Source organism: Colobus angolensis, unplaced genomic scaffold (genome assembly GCF_000951035.1).
Source record: "Colobus angolensis palliatus isolate OR3802 unplaced genomic scaffold, Cang.pa_1.0 Scaffold213, whole genome shotgun sequence".
Lineage (NCBI taxonomy): Eukaryota > Metazoa > Chordata > Mammalia > Primates > Cercopithecidae > Colobus > Colobus angolensis.
In genome coordinates this window covers 671,188-697,273 of record NW_012115300.1, presented here as the reverse complement: position 1 = coordinate 697,273, position 26,086 = coordinate 671,188, and the positions used below count along the sequence as shown (strand labels likewise).

Genomic DNA, 26,086 nt, shown 5'->3' with positions numbered 1-26,086 from the left:
CCAGTCCGGTCGACAGAGCGAGACTCCGCCTCAAAAAAAAAAAAAAAAACCCACAGACAAATTATCTACTTTATAAATTATTTTTGAAGTATTCAACACCTCTTCTGCCACTCACTCAGAATGAAGAGAGATTTCTCAATGTGTCAATGACTTTGTCTCTGACTTAGCCTGGAAAATAGCAATGCCGAATGGAATGGTGGTGCAGTATCCAGCTGCGTAATCTAGTTTATTCTGCGCCTCCTTATACACAGGCAGAAGGGAGCTAACTATAACAACAAAAGGAAAAATGATGAAAGCAAATTTAGGTCTTTTTCTCTAAAATGTACCCAAGTAAAAATATCAAGGGAATTTATTATATAAAATGGCTATTTTTTCATAAAGAAAAAAGAATTAATTTGTCCCTTTTTCTTGAATCATTCTACACAAATATCCTTTTGTCAGATCTTCTATGTAATGGCTTTTTGATATGAGTACCATTTCTGTCAAACTTTTCTTATTTTTAGTACAGCCAAGCTTACTCACTTTTTTAAAGTGCTATTTTGGGACTAATACAAGGGGAAATTAATCATGGTGCCCAAATGACGGGCCAGGGGTACTATTTTATTACTTTCAGTTTAAACTGGGAAATATGTAACTGGTTTTTCACCCAGAGAATAAGAATGTTCCAATTTATTAGAAAGTAATTGGTATTGGAAGCAGTCACTGACAGAAGTATAATAATGGAAACCATCCCAGCTACTTCATGCAGGCAATGCAGGCCAGTCATTGTGCTGAGATGACAGGCCTGCATCTGCAGAGGTGTGGCTTGAAAAGTCTGAAAAATGTCCCTCTTCAAGACAAGGGTCACATTACCGGTTCTAGACAAGACTCCCTAAAATGCAAAATCTCCAGTAGATGTAACTCCATTTCTAATATATATCCATTAAAGGTGCACTTCAGGAGTTCATGGGATACCTAGATTGGCAAACAAAACAGCAAATGTGCACATTTTGCAAAGAGCCAAGGCCTACAATAAAGGTCATGCTGTTTATACTATTGGCTCAACAATTTTCTGTAGATCACTTAACAGGTACTAAAAGTGGCAGGGCACTGGTGTACCAGAAAACACACAGAATTGTCTACAATGTCCAAAATGTTGGATATAGAGTTGGAGAGAATGAGAGAGATCAAAAAGCAGTCTGTAAAGGAGAAAACTGGCATGACAAGCCTGAAGGAACCTCCAACTCCTCCATTTCTCAAGTCACTTTTAAGGTATACCTCCTATGGGCAGACTTGATCTTAGTCCTATCTCTCCAAAATATAAGCTGTTTTCTTTGTGTGTCATCCTATTTCTTTCTACCTGGAGATGTGATCCCCCAAAGCCTGCACTGTTACACAACTCCAGAAGACACCATCCTTAGAGCAGTGAATATGAAGCTCCCCCAGAGTTATGCAGTGGCCAGCTCACATAGCCCTGTGGCACCCCTGCCTGCTGCCATTTTACTCATCATCTAGGTTGTACCAAACTTTGAGGCTCAGATCCCATTTTTGTCTCCCTGGTGTAAAAAAAAAAAACCTTACATTTCTCTTACCTGAAAAGTTTCATCCTTTCACAAAATAGCTTCAGCCTCTGAGTTTACAATGTGAGTCTACTTTAAAGAAACTCTGGAGGCCAAGAATAAATGGAAGGTCCTGGAGCCCAACTTCCCTTGAACCTCCATAGAATGTAAGTGATATAATGGGAAGGACATTCAATAGAAGGATAGGAAATTTAGATCTAGAACTCTACATTGCTGTGCAACCTTGGGCAAGTCACAAAACTAGCATGTGAGCTTCACAATTGTAATATAAAGGAGGTGAGGTAGATAAGATACCTTAAAGGCATCTTAGAGTTCTAATATTTTATGGAAGCTTGAAACCTCCTTTGCAAAGATTATGACAGTGAGAGGACTCTTGCATGGCTGACTCTATCTTGCTTCTAGCCTCACAAGCAGGGTGACCTCACTCATTCCTGGATATAGGCCAAGCTAACCATGGGAAGAATTTAGTTTATAGTTTAACTTGGAAGCAAGGATGATAATAATCCCTCCTAAAAACTAACCCCTTCCTTGCTCAGGGACCTATAACTATTGCAAAACCATGAAATTAGGATTATAGGAGGGGCCTGAATTCTGCTAGAATGTAGGCATAGTTTCTATAATGCCTTACTGCTCAGGAGTCATGTGGCCAGAGATCACAAGATTTGTGACTTCTCCAATTGCTCCTGTAGATAACACCACTATTGTAGAACTTAAGATTGGTGTTTTGAGATATTTTTCAGATTTTTGCATTCTGGCAACTGACTGACCCCACTTGGACCCATGACTCCTGACTCAACCAGTCCTGTGGCCTCCACCCAGAAGTGGACTCAGCTCACAAGACCGGTTTTCCACACCCCTACAATTCCATCCCCAACCAATCAGCAGCGCCTATTCCCTATCCCCTTGCCCACCAAATTATCCATAAGACCTTAGCCCCTGAGTTCTCAGGGAGACTGACTGAGTAATAACTCCAGTCTTTCCACTTGGCCAGCCTTGTGTTAAACCATTTTCTACTGCAGTACCACAGTATCAGTGAGTTGATTTTGTCTGTGTAGCAGGCAGGAAGTACCCATCAGGCAATCATAACCTCAGAATACCACCTCCAGAGTAAGGGCATCTGACTCATATATAGTCACCCCATAAAGAGAGAGCAATAGGTGGTCTTTGGAGATCTGGGAGACTACTCACTAAATGCTCCATACATATCAAGCCAGATGACCCATAGGTCTAAGCTGAGAATAACTTATTTCATAAGGCATAGTTCTGCTTCTCCTCCCAGCACCAGCCATTCAGAAAGATTTTTTTTTTTTTTTCTTATCTCTAGTCTGGCAAACCTTGCACATACCTTCCACATTCTTTTTTGAGAATTTTTTTTATTATTATACTTTAAGTTCTGGGATATATGTGCATAACATGCAAGTTTGTTACATAGGTATATAAGTGCCATGGTGGCTTCCTGCAGTCATCAACCCATCATCTACATTAGGTATTTCTCCTAATGCTATCCCTCCCCTTGCGCCCCAACCTCTGACAGGCCCGGGTGTGCGATGTTCCCCTCACTGTGCCCATATGTTTTCGTTGTTCAACTCTCACTTATGAGTGAGAACATGTGGTGTCTGGTTTTCTGTTCCTGTGTTAGTTTGCTGAGAATGATGGTTTCCAGCTTCATCCATGTCCCTGCAAAGGATGTGAACTCATTCTTTTATATGGCTGCATTAGTATTCCATGGTGTATATGTGCCACATTTTCTTTATCCAGTCTAGCATTGATGGCATTTGGGTTGGTTCTAAGTTTGCTATTTTTGTTGGTTCCATTTTTTTGCTATTGTGAATAGTGCTGCAATAAACATATGTGTGCATGTGTCTTTATAGTAGAATTATTTATAATCATTTGGGTATATACCCAGTAATGGGATTGCTGGGTCAAATGGTACTTCTGACTCTAGATCCTTGAGGAATCACCATATTGTTTTCCACAATGGTTGAACTAATTTACACTCCCACCAACAGTGTAAGAGTGTTCCTATTTCTCCACATCCTCTCCAGCATCTTTTGCTTCCTGATATTTTAATGATTGCCATTCTAACTGGTGTGAGATGGTATCTCATTGCGGTTTTGATTTGCATTTGTCAAATGACCAGTGATGATGAGCTATTTATCATATGTCTGTTGGCCACATAAATGTCTTCTTTTGAAAAGTGTCTGTTCATATCTTTTGCCCACTTTTTGATGGGGTTGTTGGCTTTTTTCTTGTAAACTTGTTCCTTGTAGATTCTGGATAATAACCCTTTGTCAGATGGATAGATTGCAAAAATTTTTTCCCATTCTATAGGTTGCCTGTTCATGCTGATGATAGTTTCTTTTGCTGTGAAGAAGCTCTTTAGCTTAATTAGATCCCATTTGTCAGTTTTGGCTTTTGTTGCCATTGCTTTTGGTGTTTTAGTCATGAAGTCTTTGCCCATGCCTATGTCCTGAATGGTATTGCCTAGGTTTTCTTCTAGGGTTTTTATGGTTTTAGGTCTTATGTTTAAATCTTTAATCTATCTTGAGTTAATATTTGTAAAAGGTGTAAGGAAGGGGTCCAGTTTCAGTTTTCTGCATATAGTTAGCCCATTTTCCCAACACCATTTATTAAATAGAGAATCCTTTCCCCATTGCTTGTTTTTGTCAGGTTTGTCAAAGATCAGATAGTTGTAGATGTGTGGTGCTATTTCTGAGTCATCTGTTCTGTTCCATTGTCTATATGTCTTTTTTGGTACCAGTACCATGATGTTTTGGTTCCTGTAGGCTTGTAGTATAGTTTGAAGTCAGGTAGCGTGATGTCTCCAGCTTTGTTCTTTTTGCTTAGGATTGTCTTGGCTATATGGGCTCTTTTTTGGTTCCATATGGAATTTAAAGTACTTTTTTTCTAATTCTGTGAAGAAAGTCAGTGGTAGTTTGATGGGAACAGCATTGAATCTATAAATTATCTTGGGCAGTATGGCCATTTTCATGATATTGATTCTTCCTATCCATGAGCATGGAATGTTTTTCCATTTGTTTGTGTCCTCTCTTAATTCCTTGAGCAGCGGTTTGTAGTTCTCCTTGAAGAGGTCCTTCACATTTCTTGTAAGATGTATTCCTAGGTATTTTATTATCTTTGTAGCAATTGTGAATGGGAGTTTGCTTGTGATTTGACACTCTATTATTGGTGTATTGAAATGCTTGTGATTTTTGCACATTGATTTTGTATCCTGAGACTGCTGAAGTTGCTTATCAGTTTAAGGAGTTTTTGGGCTGAGATGATGGGGTTTTCTAAATATATGATCTTGTTATCTCCAAACAGAGATAATTTGACTTCCTCTCTTCCTATTTGAATACCTTTATTTCTTTCTCTTGCCTGATTGCCCTGGCCAGAACTTTTAATACTATGTTGAATAGGACTGGTGAGAGAGGGCATCCCTGTCTTGTGCCGGTTTTCAAAGGGAATGCTTCCAGCTTTTGCCCATTCAGTATGATGGCTGATAACTTCTACATTTTTACCAGTGCACTCACATTTGCTAATGTTAACTCCCTCCCACTCTTAGCTACAACACCCCCACATGACAATGCTACTAGAACACAAGTGTCTACTACTACAAAAATATATATCTATAGCTCTAAATATAGGAACACTCTCATTTTAAACAAATCTATCATAGTTAAATCTGCATTTACAAGGACATATGTTTATATATATGGACTTGTATATGTGTGTGTGCATATATATATGGAATAGATTATCTGCTTTGCAAATGAATTCACCAGGGAATTCCTTAAAATAGCAGGTCCTTCATTTATCCTTCTCTTCACTGTTTCCCACATAAATGATATCTTGCACTTTTTACTTACTGATAGCTGCTCAAGAATTTATCTATCATGTAATGTAGGTATATTGTATTTATAAAGATTAATGGAAAGCAAAATGCATTTCTTTGGAGCCGTCTGACTAATTTCTTTAATATTTCAGAGGTGTGAGTTTATATTTTGTATAGCTAGGATCTGAAACCTCATCTAGCACCACTATGAACATAAAAACCACATGAATCTTAAACACTTTCCAGAGTTCACCATGATATAATAGCATTATGCAGAAATTAGAGTCTGCAAGAGCCACTGGCTTCACAAAAGCCTTTGTGGATGGAGAAAAGTGAACTAATGATGTTGTTTTGTGAAGGTTTCTAAGGCAAAAATTATACCTTTCACTCAGGTCAATAGCTTTTGGCTGGGGGTAGCTTAAAAGATGAAGTAATTCTGCCTCTGTACACAACCAGTGTTAATAGACAAAAACATTAACCACATTTCTGGGAGTGGTGAAGCTATTTTTAGTAACAGTGGCTGCTCTAGAAAATTTTATCTTTTGCTGTGAAATGCCAATGTGATTTTTCTCAGTCTGTAAATGGTAAGCACAATCATGTTTGTTTAAACTTGAGTTTTGTATGTTGTTTGTTTTTCTTTACCCCAGGGATTTCCTTATCTGTATGAACACACAGATGATAACAGGAACAGAGTGACCCACCCTAGTTTAAAGTAGGCTGCCAATTACCTCTCTAAAGCTAACAGCACCCATAAGCCAACAAGGATTTTATTTTATGCAATTGTTAAAGTAATTAGTTTTGCACCAACCTAATAGTATTCCTTCAAAGGCTCGTGCAAGCTAAGAAACTAATAAAAACAAAAATGAAAACAGTAGCTCCACTCTTTAAGTCATCTTCTCCAAAAAAAAAACATTGTTCCTCTGCTTCCAGAAATATAATTGTTCAGGGCTCAGAAACTCAGAAGAATCCTGACTGCCTGCCTGCCTCCTGGGTCCCTAGAAACATAGACTTAATGGGAGGGAGGGACCTGGCTCATGGCAACTAAATAAGATTGGTGGGAGTGGGCAGAGGAAAGAGCACAGGAGGAAGAATCAGGAAGCTTGAGATAAGATCTAGACAAACCTTCAATCCTTCTGGGACTCTGATTCTTCACTTATAAAATACAGATGATACCCACATTTTTATTGTGATCATACGAGATGGTAGATTTGAAAATGTTTAGGAAACTATTAGGTTCTTCATAATGAATGCAATGCTCTGCTTATTTCTGTGCATCTCAATTCCTATGATGTTGTAGAATATTGAGACTGAAAGTTAAAAAAAGAGAGAGAAAAGACTGGGCAATAAGGCTGGTTTAAACAAAGCCTTATTTGCCTCTAACTCTCCTCCTCTCTTTCACTCTACCTCCTAGAAAAAAGCAAAAGTAACAATTGACTCGAACTCTCCATTTTAATAATCACTGCATTTCTACATTTTTCAGTCACAGTCAATGTCTAAATTAGATAACCTAATTGATTACCTACTGACCAAAAGGATCTGTATGAAATCATTACCAAAATCATATAATGAAGAAATTTTCTGCTTCTAGAGACGTTTGAAGTTAGAATCAGCACTTTTTCATTTAGCATTCATTCAACAAATATTTATTGAGTGCAAACTTGTGCCAGGCACTAGGGATTTAGAAATAAGGGAAACATATTTCCTTTCCCCATAAAGTTCATTATTCAGAGAGAAGAACAGATTTACATTCTCTTGTTTTATAGCTTAGAAACCAAAGACACAATAGTTGGGAAAGTTTGACTCTACCTGCAACTCTCCTTCCATTATACTGAGTAGTTGGATGAGGTCTTCTTTGGATAACTCCAGGGATTTCTTAGTCTTTCGTTCACTTTCTCCAGATGTTTTTAGGTGTCGTTTGACAGTTCCTGAGGCCATGACATCATCCTCCTTCCTATTTGATTTCTTCTTCTTTTTGGCATCTTCTGAGAGACTTTTTTCACCAGCATTGCCGATGATGGAGGGCTTGGGACAGGAGACATGCCCATCAGATGAACTTTCACCACCTTGGTTTCGAGATCTCATTCCCACCTACAACACATAAAAAAAAGATAAGATGTTCTTTACCACCATCAAAATTATTTTTGCCGAAATACTTAGAGACTTATAGCAGCTTTACCACATCACCAATAATGAAAAATCAAATTAATATGTCATTAAAATTTTCAGGAAACCCCTTTGATGGTCTTCAGAAAAAATAAAAGTAAGATTTTAACCTGAAAAACCCCTCAAGCCAAATGATCAAGGTCAATATCAATAGTGCTAAGTCATATTGCTGTTACATAACCCCCATAATAATATATCAATATTGGTTCATTAATTGTAACGAATGTACTATACTATCCTAATGGAGAATGTTAACTATAGAGGAAACTGGGTGTAGGACATATGTGTATTAGCTTTGTAATAATGTTATGAATCTAAAACTGTTCTAAAATAAAATAAAAATCAATAAAAAAACTGTTCTAAAATAAAATAAAAATAAAAACAGTTCTAAGATAAAATAAAAAGTTTATTTATTTATCAGAAAATTCAGACCTGAAACCCTGTCAGGAACCAGTTGGATGTCACAGGGGAAAAAAAAAAAAGTCCGCATAGGGTGAGGGCTTAAAATGGACAGAGGATGCGGCCGGGCACGGTGGCTCAAGCCTGTAATCCCAGCACTTTGGGAGGCCGAGACGGGCGGATCACGAGGTCAGGAGATCGAGACCATCCTGGCTAACACGGTGAAACCCCGTCTCTACTAAAAAATACAAAAAACTAGCCGGACGAGGTGGTGGGCGCCTGTAGTCCCAGCTACTCAGGAGGCTGAGGCAGGAGAATGGTGTAAACCCGGGAGGCAGAGCTTGCAGTGAGCTGAGATCCGGCCACTGCACTCCAGCCTGGGCCACAGAGCGAGACTCGGTCTCAAAAAAAAAAAAAAAATGGACAGAGGTTAAGGGAAAAGGAAAGGGAAGAGGAGGGTGGTATCATTTTCAGTGATATGCAATTCTATTTTCCCATAGCCTCTATTTTAAAATCAGGTCTTTTAATGTCATTTATAGTAATAAGAGCACAAAGAATTGGGAGAAAATGAATCAATTTCAAAATCAAAATGTAAAACAATATTTTGAGGTAAAACAAGGAAAAAAGACAAAGCAGCAGCTAAGATATTAACTTGTCCTATGAGAAGCACATTCAAGTCATTCTATGAGGAATGCTTTATAGTTTCTCTGTCAGTCTCTGAGCAAAAGGATTCTACCAACAGGTATGTTACAAACAAACACACTGAACTCACAGGCTAGGTCTCAAAGTGCTGTGAAGAGAGCTCTAATATCCTGGGGGGTGTATTTCAAATTTTGCCTAAACCCTTAAATATAGTAGATTAGCTCATGGGCTTATTTAAAAACTCGCAGTATAAATAGCCCTTACCATGAATAGCTAAGCAAAAAGATTTTCATCATTCATTCCAGATAAAATATAGGGACTTTGTTATCTGAAAGTAAATTTCCTTTATGGACCCAACCATACTTAAGAAACTAAGGAAAGATTTTAAAAAAACATTAGGTTTGTAACACAATAATTAACACAGGGTGATGTTTCCTTTCAGATAGTGAATATCCAATTCTTCCAATGAATCTTGAAATTACATTAATGCTCTTTTTTAAAAAATTGAACTTGTAAGCAAATGGACCCTTTTATGTATGTGTGAACTTTCTACAGCACCCCAGCTTTTAACAACATAAACGAAAGGAATGTTTCTTGACACTAGCACCCTGTTTTCTGGTTCACTCAATGATTAGTTCCCAATTTTAGAGTATCTTCTGGGTTTCCCTAGTCAACAAAGAATAGAAGTTTCTTTGTAATGGAAGCCAGAACACTTTGGAACAAACCTACTGTATTTTATCACAGCTTATTTGTGGGCAGAATGGGCTGACTAAAGCCCCAATCCAAAAAAAAAAAAGATGTGATGAATAAAGAGTTTCAAATTTCACTCATGACCTGTTACGGCTCACAACTAAGACACATGGACTTCCCAAACTGAATTGTGATTCTGTACGACTTCAGACCACATGTGAATTCCTTTTACCTGAAATAATTTTCTCTATAAGACCTTAAAGCTCTTTGAGATGGCATACCAAATATTGATTTGACAACTTTAATTTAAATCATTAAATCATGAGTTAATAGAAATCCCAGACAATAGTTCCCAAAGCACAGGAAGTGCTTAATCTTACACAGTATTTAAATCTGATTGTATTATGTTACATGCATTTACTCAATCACAATTATATCTGCAAACATACAGAAAATAGTCTATTAGTATCAATTTTATATTTAGTTCTTTCTAAAAATTTCAGTCTGAAATTAATGTTTTAAAATAAAATTTATTATAGTATTATATTAACGACTTTTACACAAAAAAATCCACCCATTTTAGAATTATGTAATTATTTTATATCATTATTCATTTAAAAAGCTTAAGTTTCCTATTCCCTTCTACATTAATTCACTGTGGCTGATGGAAAATCTCATGTGGTAGGCCCATGATGTTAATTTTGTCTTAACAAATATTTTTCTTTTGTGATATTGAAATTTAACGTTAATTACTTTTCCTTTGGCATGAACATAAAAATTTTTAGTCCTTTCTCGGTTAGATAAACGAGGTCTTCTATCTATCTTCACAATAAAGTCAGCAATCAGCACCTGTTCTATGTTAGGAATACAAAAGTACTCAGCAATAACAAATGAATCCAGAATGTTTTAGCAAGGAATTAGCATCTATGAGGAAGATAAACATAAGTTCTCAATAGAATAACTAAGTCTGTTATAAATAATGTACACTTTAAAAATGCTTTATTCTATTTTGGAGGGAGAAAACATCCAAGCAATAATGGACTTGCATGTGTCTCATTTAGTGACATTTATATTCTTCATATTTTTAATAGCTCTCACTTACTGCTTCTTAAGTGTTACACAGTATAGGAAGCATTTTTCATTCAGCACCTTGTTTAATATTTACATCAACCCTGTGAAGTAGGTGCTATTTCTCTCAGGTTTGTAGATGAAGCTGCTGAGGTTTAAATAAATTAAATATCTTCTCCTGGATCACACAGTTACTCCTAGTGGATAGAAAAACTAGAATTTGAACTCAGGTTGGACATGAAATACTACACCACTATACAGCTTTCCTTACAGCTTTCCTCTAAGTTCTTAAACATATGCTAATTGGAAGGGGGGGCGATCCCTGATAAATCAGGGGATCAAGAAAAAGTTAGAGGCCAGGCGCGTGGTGTGTGTGTAATCCCAGAACTTTGGGAAGCTGAGGCGGGTGGATTACCTGAGGTCAGGAGATCGAGACCAGCCTGGCCAACATAGCAAAACCCCATCTCTACTAAAAATACAAAAATTAGCTGGGCATGGTGGAGTGCACCTGTAATCTCAGCTACTAGGGAGACTGAGGCAGGAGAATCACTTGAACCTGGGAGGCAGAGGTTGTAGTGAGCAGAGATCGCGCCACTGAACTCCAGCCTGGGCGACAGAGCAAGACTCCATCTCAAAAAAAGAGAAAAAGCTACAAACGCTAAGAAGTTTTCTCACTTCACATAACAAAATTTGAGAAATCCACGTATATGTCTTCCTCCATAGACACTCTTACAACACTCACATAGCAATTTAAATTAGGTTACTAAGCAATACTATGTTTTCTGAAATAATTAACCTTCTGCAGAACTTCTAAGATGATGAACCATTAAAAAGTCTTCCTGAGAAGCAATCTGGTCAATTATTAAGGGTACAGTTATGAAAACAGGATGTAAAGTCTGAACAGGAACAATTACAGACTTATTGTGTTAAAAGCCCTGGAGCTGAACAACAGTAAACACTTCATCAGTGTTGGCCAAATCCTGCCTATTGTGCTTACAAGGGTAGCAGGCAGGTAACAGAAAACGCATCCAGAACTCCTTAGGCTTCTTAATAGTTAACTGCATGGCTGCAAGTTTAAGACGTGTAGATAACATTTTCTGAAAGAAGCCAAGAAGGCCTTCGAATCATCTCAGTGTATATCCTTTAAAAAAAAGTTCTCCCCAAGAAAAATATATAAATAAACTGAAGATTCATATCACGTTTTATAACCCTTTTTAAAAAATCCGTGTCAACTGGGGCACAGATGCTTCTCTTTGTAAGCAAATTATCTTAACATAGTTCATAAAATATACTTACTTTTCCTTTCATAGTAGTCAACAACAATTTACATGGAATTTGCTAACTGCAGTATGAAGAAAAGAAAGATCAAATGTTATTCTGGTTATTCTGAACCTCCCTCTTTTATCTACAGTCCTCTCTCCCTTTCATCTGCGCCTCCCCGCCCCCTGCAGCCTCCCACTAATTGGGCAATGCCAGAGCATACTGTCAGATGAAAAATATCACAGGAATCAGAAAATGTAAAGCCTTTTAGTCATTTATGCTGAACTACCAAGTATTTCTAGAGCATTTGAACAGGAAAAGAAAAAAAAGGAAAAAAAAGTCTATGAAAATTCTAGTTCCCAGACTTCCTTAGCTCTTACAAATCTTGACCTTGAATTTTCTCCCTAGCACTCTCACCTTTGCTCTTGCTCCTTTCCAGATTTATATTTTCCTGTTATGATTCAACATTGGTCAAAATACTCCCCACCCTACCACCAACAAAAACTTCTTTTCTGTATAAATTCGGTTTTGGCATCTTTGCTATGCTTCTCAGGTATCCAACCCCTATCTGTTCCCAATTTTATTTTATCTATGTATATTTTCAAGAACCCACCTAGTGCATAGAATGAGATGCCATAATAATTTTATATATTTAATTTCTATTTTAAAATTACTTCATAGAATTATGAGGAAAAATTATCATAGTAAAAAAGGAAAGTACATAATTACAGAAAAACCGAGATTTTACAAGGCAGCCTGGCAAAAGGCCTGCTACAAGTGGAGCTTCCAGAACATTACCACAGAACTGTCCTGACTCTTTCTCTTACACATAAAAGACAATACCCAAAGCACCCAAAACTCAAAAAGAAAACATCTGGTCTAGTTTTATGTCATCAGTGAATTTTCAGATGCAAAAGACCAATTAAATCAACTAATTTATTTCCTATCAATGCCAGATTACTTCCTGTGTGCATTATCTTATTGGTTAAATCTGCATATAAATATCCCAACTCATGAAATGTTCAAATATTTCTCATGAGGTTATCACATATTCTATAGTGTATATTGCTCAGAAATGTTCCCAAGTTTGCCTCTAAATTTGCCTTTCTTCTCTTCATCCTATTTATGCAACAAGCCATGTTAAATATTTGTTTTACTTCTCATTACCTACATTTATTAAATCCTAAAAAATAACTAAGGTTTTTACTTAAAGTATTTTTTATTCTGTTAGGGTAGATCTATGCAGACAAATTGAAAATTCCTGTAAGTAATTTCACAAAATGTTAGAGTTCAGAGAAAGGGATTCTCTTGCAGTCACTGCAGTGATGTTGCCATCAAAAGGCCAAGGAAAATATTATAACTGTGGCAAATAGAAAAATATTATTCTACTCCAGCTTAAAACTATGGTGAAATACTTTACGACATTCCGTTTAATATCCTTCAAGAACAATACCAGCAGGCCCAGAAAAATTTCCAGAAAAAAAAAAAAAGACAAAATATAACAAGAGAATAGATCAGGGAACTGCCATGAAATAAGAAATCTTTTAAAATTAGCATGGAGTCTAAAAGAATGTACAATTTGAGTTTTAAACTTTGAATGGTAATATATGGTAACCTTTCTTACCAACATTTTAATTAAAACCCCCAAATTGATGGACTCTTCTATCATAATGTGTCCTGTTGCTGTCCTTTACTTTCCATTCCACTAGCCATGACCTAGTATTCAAGATCCTCCACTTCCCAAAAAATTGTATTTCCAGTCTTATCTTTCAATGCCTCCCATACATCTTTCATGTTTGTTTAGTCACTGATTAGAAATTATGTCTGGCATATTTTATTTTTATATCTTCACTCATGAATTTCTTTCCTAAAATGGCCTATTCTTCCCTTGTACTCTTCAGGCCTCCTCTGACTATTCCAACATGTGCCATTTCTCCTTCCTGGTTAATTTTGTACACTTGCTTGTTCTTTATATTACTTGGTGCTTTTCACACTTGCTTATATTGTTGTTATTGCCCCAAACATAATCTCTTTAAGGACATTTAATAAGACTTCTTCAAATCATTTAAATACCAATTGATAGATATCATTTGATGGTTTGAATTTATAACATTTTACATATTAGTATATAGTTTTATAGAACTCATTGCTTCCAATTAAAATAACTGGATAAAATATAATTAGAGAGAAAGAAATATTTAGATACACTTGTTGTTAACAGGTGCCAAAAGCAATTAGCAATATTTGGAGAGATTTCTAACACTAAAATAATAAAATGTTTATGATAGTAACATGTGCACTTTGGGATAAACATGGTGAATTAAAACTTGCATTTATTTCCACTCTCTCCTGAAACACACTAAAATAAAAACAAAGAAACAAAAGATGACAGAGAAAATAGGAGTGTAAATGACAGCAGATGAGGATGAGAGATGTCAACACAATTTTGGAGAATGGAAAGTGGATAGATAAGTGGGTACGTACTTGGGCACCTAAATGCTGGCACAGTAGAAAGTAAAAGAGATGCAAATTGTTCGAATTTTCCCAATTACTCTCAAGCTAGGGATGTATCGGCTCCACAGGGCAACAGGGTAACCAGGACACAGGTCCCAGATCCTTAAGTCATAGTATATGTTTAGGAAATACTCATGAGATTTGAGTCCTGGGTGGTTACTGCAACATTCAACCAGATCCCTCCAACCTGAGGCTGGAACTTCTGGTACTATATCCTTGTCACTGAGCGTGAAACATCAGTACCCTTCCTTGCTACTCCTCCTCACTGTCCCTCCACAACATCTCTCTTCCCTGCTTCAGCTCATACTGACTTCTTCCTCTGCTAAGCTCCCGTAGCATATCTAGTTTGTACCACCCATTTAGGGCTTAATAATACTGTCTAGTGTGGTTCTTGAAAGGCTCCTGGTGTTAGTCTTGTTGACTCATCTAGAACGCAAACAACTTTGCATAAGAGTAGTGTTTCTACTTTATCTTCCTAAAATAACTAGCATGCTAGACCCTCTACTCCTACAACTGAGGAAATTGAGGCTACACAGCTGATCAATGGAATGGTTGGAACCAGGACTCATGTCTCATGAGTATTTCCTAAACACATCCCATAACTTCAGGATCTGTGATCTTGCAGAGTGGGTATTACATTTCACTTATTTATACTCACTTCCAGTGTCTATAACAGGGTTTTTAACTTTTTTCTTTTTTACTTCAATCCATGGAAAAAGGCTACTTCCAATTATGTAAAAGAGAAAAGCATTTAACTATCTAGTAATATACTGTTATATACAGTGGTGGTGACATAATGACATAATTTTTTCTGGAATTTTCAACATTAGTGATTCATGCTTGAACCTCAAGTACATGTTAAAATATTTTTATATTTATAATCCTTTATTATTATAATTCTGATGTCACCATCACCACTAGACATAGCATGTGATATATAATCATTGATTAAACAAAAAGAGTAAGACCCTCATATTTAAGTAATTATGAAAGTTGTTTTCTGGTAAATTTTACCTTTACTTTTTCTACTTGATTACTATAATTTTTTTCAGACGTTTTAGTAGTACCATCTGGCCTCTGAAGAAAAGGGAATGTCACCATTTAGTTTAATTAAAGTTTCTAAATGTCTGGAAAATTACCAGATTCCTAGTTAGCCAGGACTAGAATTTCTTCCTGTATTTCATCAGGCTCAGAATTGAATAAGAATCAGCCATTTTCCTGCCACTAACAAAACAGGCCTATTGGTAGCCAGAAAGACAAGTACCTTAGACATTATCTCAGCAGTCTATATCTGCTGAATTATTCTTAAATATTACCTTTGTTTGCAATAACAATAGCTGACATTAACTGAAGAGCTTATGATGCACTGAGCTGTGGCTTAACCACCGGACAGACATCGGTGCAAAAGTAACTGCGGATTTTGCATTGTTGAAATTTGCCATTTGATAATGGAATACATTCTTAAATAAATGTGTTTATGTTATACATCATTTTAATGTACATTTCTTGCTCTTTTGGTAATCAATTATTACTTGTTATTTATTTTATATTTATTTTAGACTATGGAAATGACATTGGAAAAAGCAAATTCGAGGGATTTTCTGGTTCAAGTTCAAAATGGGTAGTAAAGCAATGGAGACAACTGGCAACATCAACAACACATTTGTTCCAGGAACTGCTAACAAACATACAGTGCAGTGGTAGTTCAATAAGTTTGCAAAGGAGATGAGAGCCTTGAGGAAGAGGAGCACAGTGGCTGGCTATCAGTTGACAATGACCAATTGAGAGCAATTATCAAAGCTGATTCCTTTACAACTACACGAGAAGTTGCTGAAGAACTCAACCTCTACCATTCTACCTCGTTCAGCATTTGAAGCAAATTGGAAAGGTGAAAAAGCTTGATAAGTGGGTGCCTCCTGAGCTGAGGGAAAATAAAAAAAATTGTCATTTTGAAGTGCTGTCTTCTCTTATTCTGCCCAATAACAATGAACCATTTCTCGACCTGATTGTGATGCACAAGGAAAAGTGGATTTTATATGACAACCGGTGATGGCCAGCTCAGTGGTTGAACTGAAAAGAAGCTCCAAAGCACTTCCCAAAGCCAAACTTGCACGAAAAAAAGGTCACGGTCACTGTTTGGTGGTCTGCTGACTGTCTGAACCACTACAGCTTTCCGAATCCCAGAGATACCATTACATCTGAGAAATAAGCTCAGCAAATCGATGAGATGCACCAAAAACTGTAATGCCTGCAGCTGGCCTTGGTCAAGAGAAAGGGCCCAGTTATTCACAACAACGCCGGACCACACATTGCACAACCAACTCTTCAAAAGTTGATCAAATCGGGCTACGAAGTTTTGCCTCATCCACTATATTCACCTGACCTCTTGCCAACCTACTACTACTCCTTCAAGCATCTTGACAACTTTTTGCAGGGAAAACACTTCCACAACCAGCAGGATCCAGAAAATGCTTTCCAAGAGTTCATCGAATCCTGAAGTGTGGATTTTTATGTTACAGGATTAAACAAACTTATTTCTCATTGGCAAAAATGTATTGATTGTAACCATTCCTATTTTGATTAGTAAAGATGTGTTTGGTTTAGTTTTAATGATTTAAAATTCATGGTCTGAAACCACAGTTACTTTTGCACTAATCATTTCCTGACACACTGATAACAGCCTGGTAAAGCAAGTACTATAATCATACTTCTTATAAGGAAAATAAGGCTTAGATAGTTGTAGCTATTTGCCCAAACAATATGGCCAGCACCTGGGAAAGCCTGAGCTAGAACACAGGTCTGTTTGGATTCTCCATGTGCAAGAAGTCTGAATGGAAGCTTTTGCCATCACATCAAGACTACTGCAATGCAAATGCATGTATAGCCACCTTGTTATGGGCTGAAATAAGTTTAGTCACAGGGCATAGCATCCCCCAAGAAGTCTCAAACAATAATAAATGATAAAGAATCCCACTATTCCAATAAAATTTTTCTCTTATTTGTGCAATAACTCTTTCTACTAAGACCACATTCTCTTCCCTCACTTCTTCCTCACGCTGTCTTTCTACTCCTCAATACTTGAGGTTTTCAAAGGAGCTGAAGGGTAACTTTGCCCTCACAGTCTTGACTTTTAACTTCTTAGATTGGGAAAGTCATTAAGACTCCAGAAACAGAACAATTTTATGACAACTAGATGAGTAGAACTGTTTTTTGAAAGTAACTGAATTTTAAAAAAATCTAGTCTGTGGATTACTTATTCTATTAAGCCAACCATACAAAATTTCCTGATGGAAAAATGTTTGTCTTTATATAGCAAATATTCTCAACTTTATTGCATTTTCCAGAAATGTGAGGCAAATCCCAATTGATGGTCAATGTTCATAAAACAAGCTAACCTCCACGGGGTGAAAGACATGCTGTGATTTGGATGATATCATTGCTTTATGCTGACAAAGAAAAAAAATGAGATACGGCACAGATCACCCCATCTGTGGGCTGCTGATGACTTCATGTGTTCTAATCGCCTACACACACTTCAACTGTATTCAGGTATCCTTTAAATGCCTTTACTTTCAGATCCCTAGAGCATTTCATAACATAAAAGAATAACTTAAAATCAGTTGTAATGTATGAAGTCAAGTTGTGTCTTTTTTGAAGTCCTCCTGACTTCTGTCTCTTCTAATTGGCCCTGAGATCCCTTGTCTTAGATTAGATCAAAGCATATAGAGCCTAAATTGAAAACAGGCATAGCTACTACATAAACCAAGAAAGGAGAAATACAAAAATTATTCCTATTAAAACACATCCTGTGAATGCAACTGAAAATACATGATTGTCAAAGATGTTTATTTGATGTTTAAAGATGTTTATCACTCTGATACTGTGTTAGGAGACTCTGAATACTGTCAAGCAATCAGCACAAACTTAGTTGCTATGTGAATGCAAAGGCTGGCAAGAGCCACAAACTTGAAGAGCTTTGTGATGAACTAATTAAGGTGCACTAGAAATTTATTTTATCTAAAATGTCATGCCACAATGCAGAAGTTTCAGACTCAGTGTGGGCAGGAAGTATATAAGAAAATGAGTCATCGCCTTTTGGAATAATTTTTTCAAACACATAATGGCCCTTAGACTACTATTTTCTCTACCCTCCAGCCACCCTACCTCAGCACACACCCAACTCCACACTGGACCTTAAGGTGTCTCATCACCTCATACATCAACATCCTTAGCATTTGTTTCCTTAACATGCTGAATCCTCCTAGAGATGTTTGCCATTAACCCCAAGGAATCAAAGGAGCTGCATCCCTAACCCTATACACTTATTCTGTAATGCTGGACAAATTACTTAACTCTCCAACCCACAATGTCCTCATTTGTAAAATGATGCCAATAAAGCATTAGATGTACTACCCACAGTGTATGTATGTGAAATCATAATGCCTGTTCTACTCTCTGTATGTATGTGAAAATATTTACTAGAAATATTAAGGTAAGAAGCATTAACCAATGGTAGATTAACTACTGGAGTCATCAAATGCCTCTCAATATCCTCATATAGGTAGCACCAGGGACAAAACTACTTTACTTTCAACTGTGAGCATCTAGCACAGGGGTTGGCAAATGTTTTCTTTAAGAGGCAAACATTAAATATTTCAGGCTTTGCAGGCCATATGGTCTCTGTTGCATCTACTCAACTGTATTACTGTAGCACAAAAGCAGAAACAAACAATACATACATAAATGGGTGTGGCCGGAGGTGACTCTTAGCTCTTAGTTTGCCAACCCTGATTGAGACTATGTGACAAAAATGATGAGTGTATTTAATCTGGGAGAAATAGAAATGGTTTCTGCCACTCCTCATTCTGTCCTCTAGTTAAGAAAAAAAAAAAAGTGCCACTTCTTCTCTTCCAGATAAACTGAAGGAGGACATGAAGATAAAAGGGTTCTCCCACAAAGTTTGAGGAATCTAAAGTGGAAGAACCTGATATTCTGTTTCATGGCTAAAATTTGAGAGTAGGATTCCGCTGATGTTAGCCATGCCATGGGATATGCAGACAGGAAATACAGTTCTAGCTATATGTGACTGTAGAAAGGAGGTGATAGTGATGAATGCCCAGTAAGTATATAGAGGAGATGCAGAAGTGGCCATGTGCTCAACAAAGGTGGAAGGTAGCTTGGAGAGGCAGCTGATACACTAACAGGAGAGCCACCACGGCAGACAGCTTCAAGCAGATCACCCAAACTGGGGCTGAAATGGAAGGCACAGCTACGCTTGAAGGACTCTGCAGCCTTTGTGTGAATTATGGTGGGATTCCAAGACAGCAGTAGAGATAGGGGCATTTTACAAGAAAGAACCATGGGCATTACTTCAACAGAGGCCAAGCTGAGAGATGACAGCAGATAATACAGGCAGGATGGGCTTCACAGGCATGTGACCCATTACAGTTACACAGGGCCTTGCACTCAGTTTAATGCTCTGCTGTAGCTATCTTGAAATTCTTATTTTTGAACAAGCAGCCCCACATTTTTATTTTGCATGGGACCCCCCAAATTATGTAACCAGACCTGATGGCAGCAGGGAAAGCAGTCTAAACTAGATACTGAATGTGCTTCTCCCACTACTTCCACCAGACTACCATGCTAGTAAACTTCCCTCCTACTCCCTAACACTGATGCTCAGTGTTTGTGTGATACCCCAAGATATAGAGGAGGAGAGCTTGGGAGAAGGCAAAGGAAAGACGGTAATGGAATTTTGATTTGGTCTAGGATTGACTTACACATATTGAATGTAACAACAACAAAATAATCACCAGATAAAATTTTGCCAGAAAATATATAGGTTAAGTTCTCTACCACTGGCAAGGATTGCAAGGAAGGAGTACAGGACAGGTAAGTAAAGAGCAAAGATGAATTCAGTCATAAAAAAATCAATTATTAGACTTGTGCCCCTGAGTTTTACATGTATCTTAACTTTGAAATACGATACTGGTTACAGTTTTATAAACTATAAAGTACTACAGGACTTTCAGGCTATGCATGCAAAGAAATTTTCCTTTAAGTCTCATCACTATTCTTCTTTCTCTGACTTTGAAAAAGAAAAGAAAGAAGTAAGACTTACATGGGGCCTGGAGGTGGCCAGAGTTTCAGTCTCTCCAACAATGAAATGACTCTACAGCTCCTCTCAGAGGAGGTTGGTGAGGACCTCTCAGTAAGAGGGAATGGTCCAGGAGTACTCTGCCCCAAAGCTATCCATTGTCTCTCTCTCTCTGCCCCTCCTCACCTCCTTCCTTTAGACACATTTCTTATTTTCCCATCTGTGCTCCTCTTCTATGCTTTTCCTAAAATTTTAAAATGAAATCCCAATGATATTCTGCTTTTGAAGAGGTCTCTCTATCCCTCACTTCCTTGAAATGTGCCCCAAGCCCAAATATGACCCCTCATATCCTTTTGAACACTCACTCTTCCAGAATCACAGAATGGTGCTGAGAAATCAAGTTGGTTAAATTTAAATCACATAGCACCATGACTATTGTAACTGTATATCCCTCAGTGTCTTTGTTTGTTAACACTAGAGGATCTTTGATTGAAATTAAAATAGAAGTAGCCATTTTTAAAGAGGGTGGGTTGAAGGAAGAGTGAGGAAGGTCTTTCTTTAAATCATATCGCTAGCTTATTCTTCTTTGTGAAATAAGCCCTGGCAGAGGGAGGGGAAGAAGAATACTACAGACATATCTTTTTCCTCCTCTTCCCTTTCAACATACTTAATTCCCAAATCCCCCTTTCTTTGCTAAGTGCCAGCCCCCTCAGTCCAATATTCCTTTCTTGGAAAGCCAAGCTGAACCCACGGTTCACATATCAGGCATATCTTTGCTCCTAAAACCTGGTGTTGAGGGTGGAGGAGCAGGAGTACCAAGACTATACCAGCCTGCAGGGCCCCAGGAGCATACTGCAAGTGGAAAAGCTCCCTCTAAAAGCCTAGGGCAGTGGTGCTCAAGCTTCAGTGCACCTCAGAATCCCCTGGAGAGCTTGCTAGCAGATTATTGGTCACCACCTCCAAAGTTTCTGAATTTGTGAGACTGGGGTGGGGCCTGAGAACTTGCATTTCTCACAAGTTTCCAGGTGATGCTGATGCTGTTAGTTCCAGGAACACACATGGAGAAACAATGCTCTAGGACAAAGTAGGACTAAGTTATGTCCAGAAAATTGCAAAGAAGCCCCAGCCCCTGAATATCTACCTATTTCAACCAGCAACTCTGCCTTCCCACAGTTAAACTAGAAATACTTGCCTTGGTTGGATAAAAATAATATTAACTGTAATTATTTCCATGAAAGGATTATATGCCATATTATCATTCATTTTCCAGCAGGGTCCCTGCTTGAGAGTTTAGACTTGCGGATTACAAAATGATGCCCAACTGACCAAACCTTCTTTGCAGATATGGTTTCAGTGTGTGTGGGTTTAGTGAGACATTTTTGTATCAGATTTCACAAATAATCTATTTAGATTTTGTTGAAAAAGTTAGAGTATTTGGCACCACTTGAGCTTTAGTCCTGCATAGTTACATTTAGCTGGAGTTGGGTAGTAGCTTACCCATTTACATGGAGCATTTACTAGTTAGTTTATCACAATCCTTGTTACTCACTATTACCTCTTGAGTGCTGAGACTAAGAGTCAATTGCCATGTATTTATGACTATGTTTGTACTATGTTTTTTTGTTATTGCAGAGAAATTCTTCTGTGTACCTAAGGGGAAAAACAAAAGCTACACCAAGAGTTTCATGTTTCAGTTTAGAAAAAAAGAGGAAGGGAGAATTTTTAGTTCTTAGAGGTTTAATATACAACTACTCTGCCAGCATCACTGTGTATTATCCATCTATCCTCCAAAACCAATTGAGTTTGGGTCCAGTCCAGACAAATCTAGATGGCAAACAGAAATGCAAGGCGGATGAGTGGAAGCAAGAGGCCAACCCTGTGTGTAGGGTGGTCAAAGAAACCTTCTGGAGAGGAATTGTCCAACAAGAAGAAGCTGTGCTCCAACTACAAGTTTGATCCAAGGTCAGTGTTACTTTCCAAGGGGAGAAGGAATGTTGTGCATAGCAGGGAATGTGTTCCTCAGGATGCCTCCACAGGCATGCAGCCAAAGCTGAGGCCCCTAGCAGGTGTAAATAGAAACAGAAGCACACCAGGAAAGGCTCTGTAAGAACTGGCTATGTAGGAGACAGGAAGTGGATTTGGGGCACTCCTGAATGGTCACTGTTGGAACCAGCAGAGGTAGCAGAGGCATCAACAAATCTTCAAAGGCAGCTCAAGAGCAGAACAGTGTTTGGAAGGCCTAAGGAACATGCCCTGGGGACCACTTCTTAAATTAACCTGGCAGAAAGTGAAGAGAAGGTTCTACAATAGTTCAGGTAGAAATGAAATCAAGGAAACATGATACTAATCTTTTACTATTAACCCCCAGGCTTTCTCAGCATGAAAACTATGGGTTATATTTCATTTCACAAACTTTTTTTGTGTCCCACGATACTGCATAACAAGCACACCAGCACCATGCCAGATGCAAAGACACACACACAAAAATAAAACATGCTGCTTTCCTCAAGAATATCACAGTCTAAGAGAGTGGTTGATATGGTTTGGCTTTGTGCCCCCACCCAAATCTCATCTTAAATTGTAATCCCCAAGTGTTGAGAGAGGGACCTGATGGGAGGTGATTGGATCATGTGGGCATTTTCCCCCATGCTGTTCTCATGTTAATGAGTGAGTTCTCACGAGATCTGATGGTTTTATAAGGGGCTCTTCCCCCTTCACTTCTCTCTCCTGCTGCCATGTAAGACATGCCTGCTTCCTCTTCTGCCATGATTGTAAGCTTCCTGAGGCCTCCCCAGACATGCAGAACTGTGAATCAGTTAAGCCTCTTTTGTTTATAAATTACCCAGTCTCAGGTACTTCTTTATAGCAGTGTGAGAAAAGACTAACACAGTGGTTTTCAAATTTGTTTGATAGTTGATAAATAAAAAAGTTAATCACTTATCCCAAAACATGTATATGTATTTATAAATTATAAGTGTTATGCTACTCTCCTTATGTTTTAGGTGTATTATAAATCATATCCAAAAATAGAAAAAAATAACAAAATGAAATAATTATAACAAATATTATATGTACATAGTATAATAGACATCATAAATATATATATATAATAACCGCTCTCACCCCAATGACTTCTCTTGCGAAAACTGGTCTACAAAACAGACATTTAAACAAATTTAAAAAATAAAAGAAAGCTTGGGACATGCATTAGTAGTGGTCTCATATCTGAGGATTAACTAGACCTAATCCTGAATAACTGCTAAGATCATAAGAAATTAGAAACATGCAAAGACAAATGGCTGTGGATTAGGACAGAGGTGCAGGCTTTGAGGATTGAGCATTTCCCAGCTGATGGTAAGCCTGTTGGTCCTTAAGCAGGGAAGTAAGCTCTCTGCAGGCCAAGGGAAAAGCACAAAAACACATTGCTGCCTTGTGGTTTGATGTGAACCTAGGAGGAAAAGTTCAAAATGGAGGACAAGTGTAGCAAAATAATAAGTATGTATATTGCAAAACACAACAGATTAACTCAGGAAAGTTGCATGTTATAGCAAGACTACACTCTGAATTTGCATGTTCAGCCTTCAGTTTGTCCTTCATATGGCACTGTTACCCATTCACATTAGAAAAAAGAAAAAGTGAGCCTTGGCGGTAGCCATGGTAACTAAATACTGAGCATGAGGGCAGAGGAAGGTCAAGGAAATGTTCTATAGTTACACATCAAGAAAGTACAAAACACAGGTTATTTTTAATTTTGGCTACATTCCTATAATTTTTAATGTCTAAAATTTAAGATGTACATAAATAGTAAAGTCTGTTTCTCATGTAGGCATGAGAAAAAATACTTTCCCAGTAATTTAATACTATCTTCTTATTTTGTTGACACTTTATTTTCATCAGCTGCCATTCAAGCCAACAAAAATGCCCAGAGTTAGTATTTTCCAAATTTGAACCAGGGAGGGTGTCCTTTACCCTTCTTCCCCTTGTTTTCTGTTCACCCCTATTCTTAGTATACTAGTATGACTCACCATCCACAGAACACAAATTGAGAACTGCTTTTCTAGGAGTGCTGGTGTGTTTGCCTTGAGTCGTTCATATGCTGTCATCTAATGACACTTGTGGCCAAGGACAAAGATTTGCCAGACAGCTGACAAACCAGAGTGAGGGTGTAGCATAGCTAATGAACAAAGGACTTCCCCCATACCAGGCACAGCCAGCTGTCCTAAGCAGAGAAGGAGCCTGCAGTATTGGACTCCTGGGCCAACTGAGGTAACAGACCTAAACACCCCCCTGTCCTTTCTACACTTCTGCTCCAAGGGAATATGCACAAAGACTAGTGGGAGGATAAGAAGAAATATGAAAGAAAACAAATCAAAACCTCAGAAGATAAGAGGAATGTGTTTTAAAAAATCTCTTATAGTACCCTATGCAAAAGATATTGACATGCATGAATTGTGTAAAAAAAAGTTTCTCTTCTAAGGATTATAAATAGCAGGATTCTGCTTGAACAAAAATCCTAGCCAGGACCAAAGACTTAGAGGTTTTCTATTTCTCCATAGATTTCACTTAGATTGTAAACTAGTGATACCCTGTATTTGATACACTGTTTCAGTCTTACCAAAATAGTCCCACTGTTTTTATTAAATAGTTGTCACTTGCATATTTATAAATACCATACCCTACATATGAATGTATCATTAAAAAGGTAATTTTAGAGTAAATCTTTCTTTGTCACTTTAGAATTTACATTCAAAACTAAGTTTGAAGACAGACTTAATGTAAATGTTACCTATGAAATTATTTTCAGGATCTACTTTATTGTTTTCAAATTATTTTCAGGATCTACTTTATTTTTCATTGTTACTGAGTGATTTCAAAGGGCCAGGCCCTTGGTAAAGGAAGGAATTGTAGATGATTTGTGTCAGCATGGACCTCACAGTGTAACAAAATTGTTCCCATTGAAAAGATAAATCACAGAGAGAGCTGGAGAAATTAGGAAGATTTTCGCCTGTGCTAGCTGATTGGGTGAATGAGTTATTTCCAAGTCAATGTTTGTTTTAGTTTATTCAACAAATAAATTGATATTTCTTTCACAAAGTCAATTCTGCAAAAATGTAACTATGCAAGGTCATATAGGTTTCATCCACAGTGGTTCAAAGAGAGTGATTTTTTTTTAAGATTTTTATTTATTATTATTTTTATTTATTTATTTATTATGCTTTAAGTTCTAGGGTACATGTGCACAACATGCAGGTTTGTTACATATGTATACATGTGCCGTGTTGGTGTGCTGCACCTGTTAACTCGTCATTTACATTAGGTATATCTCCTAATTCTATCCCTCCCCTCTCTCCCCTCCCCCTACCCAAGGCAGCCCCCAGTGGGTGACCCCTTCCTGTGTCCAAGTGTTCTCATTGTTCAATTCCCACATATGAGTGAGAACATGCGCTGTTTGATTGTCTGTCCTTGCGATAGTTTGCTCAGAATGATGGTTTCCAGCTGCATCCATGTCCCTACAAAGGACATGAGCTCATCCTTTTTTATGGCTGCATAGTATTCCATGGTGTATATGTGCCACATTTCCTTAATCCATTCTATCACTGATGGACATCTGGGTTGGTTCCAGGTCTTTGCTGTAGTGAATAGTGCCACAATAAACATACATGCGCATGTGTCTTTATAGCAGCATGATTTATAATCCTTTGGGTATATACCCAGTAATGGGATGGCTGGGTCAAATGGTATCAAATGGTATTTCTAGTTGTAGAACATTGAGGAATTGCTACACTGTCTTCCACAATGGTTGAACTAGTTTACAGTCCCACCAACAGTGTAAAAGTGTTCCTATTTCTCCACATCCTC

The 26,086-nt window shown here is 37.6% G+C and overlaps 1 protein-coding gene across 4 annotated transcripts in view; it reads right to left on the bottom strand.

Annotated features, from left to right (window-relative positions):
• FILIP1 (filamin A interacting protein 1) overlaps positions 1–26,086 on the bottom strand; it is a 200,223-nt gene that overhangs the window by 117,230 nt on the left and 56,907 nt on the right. For 3 of the 4 annotated variants that reach the window (XM_011942940.1, XM_011942938.1, XM_011942937.1), the window contains one exon: positions 7,201–7,482. In XM_011942940.1, the coding sequence (XP_011798330.1) occupies positions 7,201–7,476 (276 nt within the window). In that variant the 5' untranslated portion in view covers positions 7,477–7,482. Of the gene's footprint in view, positions 1–7,200; positions 7,664–26,086 lie in introns of those variants that run through there. The other variant, XM_011942939.1, reaches the window with a different exon arrangement.